Here is an 11,202-nt window from a genome sequence, read left to right on the forward strand (position 1 = left end):
CAACTCCTCTTCAAGGGCAACTGATTTAATCCTTTCAAAGGATAATTAAAGAGTGTTGGACACTATCTCAGAGTGACAGTTATCCTTCAGATGAATTTAAAACCAGTTGCCCTTGAAGAGCCACAAAGCCTACAATTTATTTGGTTAATAAATCATTTTCATGGCACCTTTGAGGTCTCCTCCTGATTCTTTTTTCAGTAATGCACACCCACACCCCGTACTGAATTGCTGTCTGATGTGTACTTATCTCATGGAGACATTGGGATACTGCTGTATATATAATTATTGTATTTTACCATGGTGGTTAATCCGAACCTGGCTACTGCAGGATATTAAGGATGATATTGGAGAGGGGGACTGAAGGAACTAACAGAGCAATAAGTCATGGCTTAGGGTCACAATAATATTGCCAGGTTAAATCATGGTGCACACAAAGTACAGTAATGAACAGTTGCAGCTTCAAAACATTCCCTACAGTGGCTGTAACAGTGAGAAGTGGTAATCTGTGACCTCTGCCCTTATGGTAGGCAATGTCTTAAGCACACTATTACACGTACACATAGGCTGGGTATACATTTCCATTTATTCTGGTTCCAGGGTGCTCTCACCCCTGCTGTCCAAAGCTATGTACGCAAGATGTTAGCTGCAATCCAAAGAAATACTGTGTCTTGATGTTATTTCCCCTCAGACCAGCTTCTATCCGATCTGAAAACGTAAGCAACATTTGCTTTGCGTGTTGTGTGTACATTTGAGATAGTTGTTGTGCATGCATTTGCTACGTGAAAGCACCGCAGGGCATAGATGGTTCTGTGTGAATCTAAAGGATATCCTTTATTTCTCTCTTTTTCTGCCAGATGTCACTCTGCCAACCTGAACGGCCTGTACTATGATGGACCCTACTCAGCAGCAACAGACAATGGAATTGTGTGGTACACGTGGCACGGTTGGTGGTATTCTTTGAAATCCGTCGTCATGAAAGTCCGGCCGTCAGACTTCAGCCCTAATGAGGTTTAAGTTTAATGATGTCGGCACTCATATTTTTTGTGCAAGCCTGTCTGGGTCGTATGGGGACTTTGGCTTTCTTCATCCATCTCTGTGCAAATCGTGGAAGACTTTACCATGGACAGGAGCTGAATTTCCAGCCTAGAGCAAAGTGTTTCTGGGCTTAGCTGTACCTAGCCCTTTGTCAAGGCAAATAGGTTTCACACAAGGCAAATCATAACCCTGCCCAGCATTTACAGTGTGGCTATATGAACTATTTAAATACCAATGGGCTTCATGATAAAGGCCACAATTATGTATTTTATTCCAGCAGATACAAACTGGACAATTTACATGGTAACTTCATTGTCTGTTTTGTTTTTTGTCTTTATGGTATCATACAACTCTGTTGATTTTGTTCAACAGGCTAACATACTATCCCAAGTGACAATGCTACCTTAATTCTTCCTATATATATATATATATATATAGTCTTACAGTCTGGATATACCTATTCAAAAACCACATCTTTCAGATGCTTTAAACTAGTGACCTATATATTTCAGCTTCATCGCGCAGTGTCTGCAGTTTCTGTAACCCTATATTCAGGTTGTCATGTTACATTTATGTATGGTTTAAGACTGGGGGAGGTGAATTTCATAAGGGACACAGGCTGCATAGATAGCATACATCTAAAGCACATTACCTCCCCCCCACAACGCACAAAAAGAATCCGGGGTGGGTGGGAATTCGGAATTATAGGGACAGAGCTACCTAAACTGTATAGAAACTTATTCATGTATGCGACTACAGTGGCAAGAATGTTACTCGCCCCAAAATGGAAAGAAGCAGAAGTCCCAGCAAAAGAAGAATGGATGCAAAAACTTATGGAATATGCAGAAATGGCAAAACTTACTGGAAGAATAAGAAACCAAGATAACAAACTTTTTATAAAAGAATGGAAATGGTTTATTGAATATTTACAGATAAATTGTAAACAGATAAAAACATTGGCAGGATTATTGTAATAACCTGCAGCTTCATAAGAGTATATATTTAAAGAAGATGAATAAATAAATAAATAAGCAAATTAAGTTAATTTGGATATGCAGAAGATATTAAAAATAAATTTAAGGAACTGCAGAAAGAGGAGGAAGTAAGTCAAGTTTTGAAATGTCAAAATGATTGTAAAATCAGTGAAATGTATAAACCTGAAAAGTATATATAAATAAAAAAGAATTCTGGGGAATGTAGTTTATACCCCAGTGGTATAATTTCCAACTACATTTCCAACATTTCTTTGAAGGGTGCTTTAAATGTATGGGATGTGTGCCAGAACAGAACAGAATTATTTGCTAGTTCTCATGACATGGTTGGGGACAAAATTATACTCCCTTCAACCCTTATAGCTGCTCCATTTTTGAGAAACCAAACTGCTGCAAAGATATTGGTGGCAAACTTTAGAAAGTGCAGGCCGCTTAGAATGGGGTTGTTTGTATGGTTCTAATACCGGGATTTCCCAGTGGGGATTTCTTTAGTCAGCTGACTGGTGCTGTCAGTGAGCCCCATTTGCAAAGGAACAACTGGGAGTGTACCTTAAACTCCTAATTGTGCCTTTGTAGGCGTGGTCTTACCTGTCCAACACCTGGTGTAACATACGGTGTCAGGTGTGGAGCTGGTGGACGTGGTTTGTGGGAAATGGCTGCCCTCCTACTGCAGTAAGTGTGTTGTCCACAGCTGGCCCTAGCATTCAGCAAAGTGAAGTGACTGAGGGGTTGCTGAGAGGTGGCAGCGGCAGCAGCAACCTCCTGGCTGTTCCTCCTAAGCCCCTAGCAATTCCAGTCTATTGAGGACAGAGCTGTATCTCTTCCACAGCCTGCACTCCTCACCCCTGAACTAGCCTGGTGCTTCACATGCAGCGGATAATGCTGTTGTGTCATAAGTGCGGAAGTCAGATTCAGCTGCCAGCTGAATTGGAAGGAGGAGAGGCACTGTCTTGTTCATGGCCTCAGGCAGCAGAATGTATTGGGCCAGCCCTGGTTTATCCTATTAACACGCTCACAGTTAATTGCTGTCAGATTTACTCTGCACACAGCCGAAGATAGATTTCATTCATTTATCTCTTTGTTTTTAGTGCAGTAAAAGCACTACAGGAAACACTGGGTCTTTTATAGTGCCACATTATAAATGAAATGGGAAACGTAGAGAGGGTGTAAATGTGAGCCAAAAAAAACCCCAAACTTTGAATATAATGTCATGTGCTCCTTATCATTTTTTGCTGCACGGCTCACTGTTTGGTTTAAATGGTATCACCTCTCAACACTTCCTATACTTTGTTTACACTGTGATATTGAAAAGCAATCCGGTTCCTGTGGAGCTTTAGCCAGGGATGGAGAACTTCAAGACCTGGGTCAAAAGGTGCCCCTCTGAGCCACTTTCTCTGGCTCTTGTTTGGCTGGAATGATCCCTGGACCCCAATAATGACTTGCTTGCCCAGATGGAGGATTGAGAGGGGTGTAGAAGAAAGTAAAATTTGCATTTGCTGCCCTGCATAGTTTTCCTCTAGCTTAGGGCGGTCCAACACATGGCCTGAGGGCTGCATGCAGCCCTTTAAGCCTTTTTTGAAGGCCCTCAGCAACATTACACACACACACACACACACACACACACACACCTGCAGCCCTTGCACAGCCTTCCCAAAGCTGGGTAAGGAGGCTCTGGATGTTGGAACGCAGCTGAGGGTTCTGACTCCTCAAGTCTTCCCTCCTCCTTTCCAAAGTCTAGTTAGCACTTTCCCAGCTTTCGGAAGGAGATGGGAAGGCTCTGGGACCCTGTCAGAGCCTTGCGCCTCCTTCCAAAAACCTGGCACCTCGCTTAGCCAACTTTGGGAAGGCAACCCGAGGGCAGCAGGTAGGGGCATCAAATTTTGGCCTGGCCCCTCGCTTCCCCAAGTGACAAGGCTGCTTCGAACTTCTGGAACGAGGGTGGGAGCTACAGATGCAATGGATTGATGCACTTGAATCCCCTCTTTACAAGCAAGCATGTTTATAAAGGATGGAAGCCTACCCTTTGACACTCGTAACTGAGAATATGAGAGTACCTAAAGCATATTAAAGGATAACTTCTCCACATTTAGTGGTTGTAGTCCTCTTTTTTTGGGGGGGGGGGTGCAGCAGCTTCACAATTAGACCAAATTCAGATCTGTCTAATTCAGATCTGAATGTGTTATATCTACCAAGCTCAAGTATATACCACTCTTTGTACATGAGTGCGGGAAGAGAATGTTTTGGTGTTGCTTCCTGGTTTCTTTCCTATTCCTTCTGCAGGGTAAGGTGCTATTTATACAGCACACCATTGTGCTTTAGGAAATAAAGGCGAGTGGTTTTGTGATTAAAGAGCTGGCGCAGGAAATCTGGATTCCGGACTCTCCAATATAGATTTGCCATTCAAGGCTTTGTATCTTTACTTCAGTATGAATAAAATGAGACACAATGCTTCTTTTACATGGAATTGATTAAAATTTGGTTTGGTAATGGTTGCAAGAAGCTGTTTCAGATGTTAGCTTATGGTATGCATATGAACATATACAGTGCTCCCCCCCCCCCGAAAAATAGGTGCCAGTACTCACCATGAAGTTGCTACAGTAAGTGTCACACTTTTTAACAACAAGAAAAGAGGTACTGGTACTGCGTACCTTTGAGTACCCCCTGGGGGAAAAACATTGAACCTATAAATACTGAACATTCAAGATTCAGCTGAAAATTCTTCTGTTCATGAATTCTTTCCCCAAAGATACAAACTCTACAGCAAAGGAATTTGTGGCTCCTTCAAATATAAGTTCCTTACAATGTACCACAGAAGAGTGCAGTAGGAAGAATGGAAGGAAAACAACGTTGTTGTGATTATATAGCACCCTTCAATAGGTATTTTGGTTCACGACCAACAATAAAACACACATAAAAGTGTAATAAAACAATAACGATCAATATAGTGAAATAAAAGCAGCAATAAAAAAAATACTGAAATCTGGGCAGATGTTTAAAGGCGTGGGGAAAGAAAAAAGGTCTCTGCCTGTCGCTGAAAAGATAGCATCACAAGTGTCAGGTAAGCCGCCCCCATGGGAGCAAATTCCATAGGTGGAGTGTGATCATTTAAAGGCCCTCTCTCGAGTCATCACCTGCTTCACCTGAGCTGGTGCTGCACCTGAAGACCCATGTAATACACCAGCTGGTTGATATTAAGAAAGACCCAAGCCATATTGAGGTTTAAAGCTGAGCACCAGCCCTTTGAATTGTGCTCTGAAGTTGGGCAGCCAGCCAGTGCTGCTCTTCAAGAATCAGTGAGATGTGCTCCCTTCACCTGATCCCAGTGTGTTTTGCAATAGCTGATGTTTCCAAACACTTTCCCGTCTAACTTGCAGCTTAACAGAGCATGGATAACTGTGACCAGGAGAGTTCACAGCTTGCGTAAAGCTGCTTTAGCTAGCGAAACACACGCACTTGCAGCCAAGGTCACTTAAGTCTCCGGTGGTAAAATTTGGCTCTAGGAGCACCCCAGGCAATGAACCAGATCACAGCAAGAACAGGGGAGATTGCTTGATATTGAGGCAGATCCTCGCATAAGTTCTCCAGGATTTCAGGCAGGAATGCTTCAACAAATGTCAGAGAGTCTGAATCTGAGCATGTGCTACCTCCTGAGAGCTAGAAATTTGTCTCTCAAGTGTCCATTGCGCTTTCTTTCCCTGGCGGAGAGGGTTCTATGGCTGCTCAGTGATGGTAATGCTCCAGTGACTTATAATGTGGCCCTATTTGAGCTGGCGGCAAGAAAGATCAGGAAGAAGAACCTGGACAAAAATGGCAGTAAACTGTAAACTGTAAAGGAGAGTCCGAGGTCTGAATAGGAAAATATTGTGCGCTGTATGGAGTCCCCAATCTGCACATGATCTTGATGGTCCAGGCAGTGGCCCTGCTTTTTATATGCAGTTATATAGTTAGATGGATGTTTCTTTTCCTGACGGTGTATGGCTGTATCATGGCCTTTGGCTAGTATAATAAAGCTTGTTTTGATTTGATTTGAAGTGTCCATTGCTTTATACCATTTTACTGCATGAGATACTGCACTTCATGGGCATGTGTCTTAAAAAAAACAAACAAGTATCTGAAGTACAACCACATGGTTGCATTCATATAGCACTTTTGCAGTCTTCCAAGTGCTTTGCCTTGGCAATTCTTAAAATATCTGCCTAAAGTATGGTAGGTAAGTTTTCTTCCTACTGCCGATCAAATAACACCACTGAGAATAGTCAGTCACTTGCCTAAGGCCTTGTACAGTGGTACCTCAGGTCAAGTACGTAATTCATTCCGGAGGTCCGTACTTAACCTGAAACTGTTCTTAACCTGAAGCACCATTTTAGCTAATGGGGCCTCCTGCTGCCGCCGTGCCGCCAGAGCACAATTTCTGTTCTCATCCTGAAGCAAAGTTCTTAACCTGAAGCACTATTTCTGGGTTAGCGGAGTCTGTAACCTGAAGCATATGTAACCTGAAGCGTATGTAACCTGAGGTACCACTGTAGTGAGATTCGATTCAGAGGCTTGCCAGCCCAGCCACTTTCACATTTAGGGTACAATCCAAACTCCAACCTGCAGTGATGGCAGAGGTGGGGATCAAATGGGGCAGAAGTTTCACTCTCACCTGCCCATAACAGCCCCACTGGACTTTATCTGTGGAGTGACACAACCTCATCCTTCCACCCACAAAACATGCAAGTAGGTAGAACCAGAAACGAGGCGTTCTAGGAGGGAAAAGGACTGAATTGAGCCAGGTTTACTGCTGCCATTTGGCAGAGCAAGCTTTGGCCTCCCCTCCCACTGAAATCTTCCTTGGCTGGCATGAGTAATGGTTAGTGACAGGGAAGAATCATAAAACTGTAGAGTGGGAAGGGACGAAGAAATTCGATTCAGTTTTCATTTAAAGCCAAATCTATTAAAACTGCTCTATCCGAAACGATACTGAGAACCAAAACAGAACTACCCTCTAAAATCCGCACTTATTCAAATTTTGCAATACAGTTCTCCAATCAAACCATACTTGCAAAAATGCATATGTCAGGGGACAATGTGCATAGAAATGAATATAATGGTGAACATAACATACAAAGGTGCACTATATTAGCAGAAACTGCTTGGGGAAATGTGTACGTTGGTTTAAAAAAATCGCATACACAAATGTGTTTATTGGGAGAAGTTTGCACTAAAATGCTGGTGAATTTTGAGCAGGTTTGTTTGTTGTTGTTTTAATGCAAATCGCAGGTGAATGTGGAGAGCTGGATGAGGAAATGAGAAACACAGAGAACCAAAGTTGATAAATCTTTCCATCCATAGCGACAGGGCTGGAGATGCGGCAGTGGTTATGCCACTCCATGATGGATTGGTCTGCCAGTCACTACACCAGGGGTCAGCAAACTTTTTCAGCAGGGGGTCGGTCCACTGTCCCTCAGACCTTGTGGGGGGCTGGACTATATTTTGAAGGGGAAAAACCAATGAATTCCTATGCCCCACAAATAACCCAGAGATGCATTTTAAATAAAAGGACACATTCTACTCATGTAAAAACATGCTGATGCCCGGACTGCATCAGCAATTGGGCCTGATCTGGCCCCTGGACCTTAGTTTGCCTACCCATGCACTACACCAACTCTACTCATTTGTTAAGTTATTAAGTGTCCCCCCCCCCCAAAAAAAGGTGATACAAGATCTAAATGAAAATGAGATCTAAGTAGACATTCCTTTCCTTGCTATTGCATGCTGCCTGGTATTAATTTCCTTCCTCTAAAAATTGAATTCTTGCAGGGCTGCCAAAGAAAGATCAGCTTACACCTTCCAGTGCAGGAAGGGAGACACACAACACCTATAAAGTGCACAAGCGTGAATTTATCACTCAATACGAAGATCACATAACTGAAATGGGGAACAGTCAGAGAAATAACAAAATAGAACGGCCTGTCATTTGTGATTCAACAAAAGGCATTATCTTAGCACATAGGGCTCAAAGCCTGTTTCTAATCTTCGTCTGCAAAAATCCCTTTAAAATTTGGTTATGCAGCTGCTTTAAAAAGATCAAAACAAACAGACAAAAATGGTTAAGCTCCATAAAGAATGAAAGAGTAGTAATGACATGCTAATGGGTGAATTAACTCTAACATTCCATTCCACAAGCCAATTAAATTTGGGCTTTGGCAGATTTGTAGACAGGGTTGTAAACAGGGTGGGGAGGCATGCACTTACCGTATTTTTTGCTCTATAAGACTCACTTTTCCCCTCCTAAAAAGTAAGGGGAAATGTGTGTGCGTCTTATGGAGTGAATGCAGGCTGCGCAGCTATCCCAGAAGCCAGAACAGCAAGAGGGATTGCTGCTTTCACTACGCAGTGATCCCTCTTGCTGTTCTGGCTTCTGAGATTTAGAATATTTTTTTTCTTGTTTTCCTCCTCCAAAAACTAGATGCGTCTTGTGGTCTGGTGCGTCTTATAGAGCGAAAAATACGGTACACATCTTTCATTTATTTATACATTCAGAAATATGGAAACATGAGCCAACTTTTCCCCGCATGCTCAGAGAAAGGATGTGTTCAAGAGGAGCAGCACTCCATCATTAATTATGCTTGATTTAAAGAAGACTTACATTTTGGGAAACGGCTTCTCTGCTTCTTCCCAAAAGGTTTGGCCGCTTCTTAAGATATCATTGCCAAAGTTGGCATAAAGGTTCCTGAGGTGGGAGTTTTCATTGACATTGGGACACTGGCCACCATTTTGAATCAAGATTTGGCATGACTTTTTGGTGTGTCAGGTCCAACTTGCACTGATTTCAAACTAGTTACAAGGGTTCCTGAGGTGGTAGATGCTGTTTTCATCAATGTAGGAATGCTGACCACCATTTTGAATCCAGATGGCAGGCCAAAACGTGACATTGGCATGGCTTTGTCCAATTTCTGGTGTGGCAGTTCCAACCTGTGTCAACTTGAACTCCTTTGAAGATATTGTTGCCCAACTTGGCAGAAGGGTTCCTGAGGGGGGAGCGGCAATCTTCCACAATGGAGAAACAAGCCACAACATGGCTCAACAAAAATGTGGACACTGGCTTCATTTATATCCCACAATCCAGTGTAGTGGTGTAGCGGTTAAGAGCGGTAGTCTCGTAATCTGGTGAACCGGGTTCGCGTCTCCGCTCCTCCACATGCAGCTGCTGGGTGACCTTGGGCCAGTCACACTTCTTGGAAGTCTCTCAGCCCCACTCACCTCACAGAGTGTTTGTTGTGGGGGAGGAAGGGAAAGGAGAATGTTAGCTGCTTTGAGACCCCTTCAGGTAGTGATAAAGCGGGATATCAAATCCAAACTCTTCTTCTCTTCCACTTTGTCCAGGCAAGTCACCTTGATTTTAATAGGACTATTACACAGTAAATGTGTTGTGGACTGCAGCCAGATTATATTTACTGGTTTGCTAATTTTGAGGACACAGGCCTTAGTTTCATTGAGAGCTGAGTGTGCTTCACAGATTTTTTTTCTCCTAGCAGAGTCTCCTAGATAGGACCTGACAATCTTACTGGCCACATGTATCTCATAGCTGGTGGTCAGGGATGATGGGTGTCCAACAACCTCCAGAGGGTCACAGATTTCCCATTCCTGGCTTAAATCCACACCACAGATTCCGATGAGTGCTAGGAGCAGAATAGGCCAACGCTGAAGCATATTTTGTAGTATACTTAGTCTAATAATTAATCCAGTGCTGCCTCTGCTTCTACTAGCCCACATAAGTCTTAATGTACATTAATGTGGCTCCCTTATTAGTAAGGATTGCTAAGGACTTTGATCCTGTATTGTTCTGAACCTACTCGATAGAGGAGTGTCCTCAGATTTTTAAAGTGGTTTGGGAGTTTTACTTTTCATATACAGTAGTACTGTTCGCAACAGAGCTTGCTCTGTCTGGAGATCTATTCCAGCTGTCAGTCCATTATGAACAGCTTTCTCTCCCTGCTGGCCTGAGGTCAACGTTCCAGGTCATTTACTAACCCTCATTTCCTATGTGGTAACAAAATTGTATTCCTATGGCAGCTTCCCACTCATTTGGCCATTTTAACACACCAGGGGTGTAACTGCCCATGTATAAGTGGCATGTGAAAGATGACCAAGCATGACCAAAAGATATCACTTGCACAACAGGGTGCTTTGCTCATGACCGCTCTTTTTAGAGAAATTATTCCCGTGGAAGCAGACCTAGCCAATAGTCAGATCCAAAACGATGGTAGCCTATAGAAAGAGTTTAGCCTTCTATTACCCAAAGATATGTTTTATTAATGGGCGATGTCCATAATGCAGGGAATGAACTGACTGGTTGTGATGATGATGGGTAATAGTCATTTCCTGCTTAGTCTTTAGGAAGAATAAACCAAGGCTATGAAACCTGTAGAATCCACACTTGTCCAGTCTTGCATGACTGCTATTGGCTTCCTTCTTTTTTGTTCTGCTGAGTTATCTCTCCATCTTTTATGTATATTCTTCTCAGGGCTTTCAGAAGGCCACACACTCTTGACCTGGGGGAATCTGTGCCCTCCAGATGTTGCTGAAATACAGCTCCCATACTCTCTAACCACTGGATTGCTGGTCCCCAACAACTTCGGTAAGGCCACCAGTTCTCCAATTCTATTCCAGAATGACTTATGGGGTGGGATGTGTCACTGGCCACAAATAAGGTTGGATGACTCACTGGAATATTTTATTTTCCTACTGCATTTTCACTGGGTCAAATGATCTTCAGATTTCATGCTGCCTATAAGTAAGCTCTGCGCAACCCACAACGCAGAAACCGGTCTGGCAAAACTTCTCAAGAAAACTGTCTTTCCTTTATTACCGAGACTAGCATGGTGGCAGCTACCAGGGCTCTTCACAATGGGCCTTTCAATTACCAAAGTAGGTAGTGGCAGGATCTAAGTAAGGAAAGTCATTATGACAACAGCTGAGGGTTTTTGCTGTCGTCGATCTATATCGAAGTTCAAGAAGTGAGCATTCACAAAGTACCTGTGAATTATTTATCAGAGTCTGGACTTTAATCTTTAAAAGGAGAAGCTGAATTCAAGAGTGATCTACAGGTATCGTTGAAATACTTAGTGGTAGGTTACAGTTGCCAGATGCCTGACTGTTGCCTCTTTTATTCCACCTACAGTATCTCCTT

At 42.9% G+C, this 11,202-nt stretch overlaps 1 protein-coding gene and 1 long non-coding RNA gene across 5 annotated transcripts in view; one reads left to right on the forward strand and one right to left on the reverse strand.

The window, feature by feature from the left end:
• Positions 1 to 6,052, forward strand: part of FGL1 (fibrinogen like 1) — a 36,347-nt gene extending 30,295 nt beyond the window's left edge. For 2 of the 4 annotated variants that reach the window (XR_013990150.1, XR_013990152.1), the window contains 2 exons: positions 855 to 3,704; positions 3,739 to 6,052. Coding sequence is in view for 1 of the 4 variants with exons in the window: in XM_081020157.1 (XP_080876283.1) it covers positions 855 to 1,014 (160 nt within the window). In the remaining 3 variants the exon portion in view is untranslated. Of the gene's footprint in view, positions 1 to 854 lie in introns of all 4 variants that reach the window. The other 2 variants (XR_013990151.1, XM_081020157.1) reach the window with 2 other exon arrangements.
• Positions 1 to 11,202, reverse strand: part of LOC308485006 — a 43,964-nt gene that overhangs the window by 10,604 nt on the left and 22,158 nt on the right. The gene's annotated exons all lie outside the window — the stretch shown is intronic.

This window comes from Podarcis pityusensis (genome assembly GCF_964106645.2).
Source record: "Podarcis pityusensis genome assembly, chromosome: 9".
In the NCBI taxonomy this organism is placed as follows: Eukaryota; Metazoa; Chordata; class Lepidosauria; order Squamata; family Lacertidae; genus Podarcis; species Podarcis pityusensis.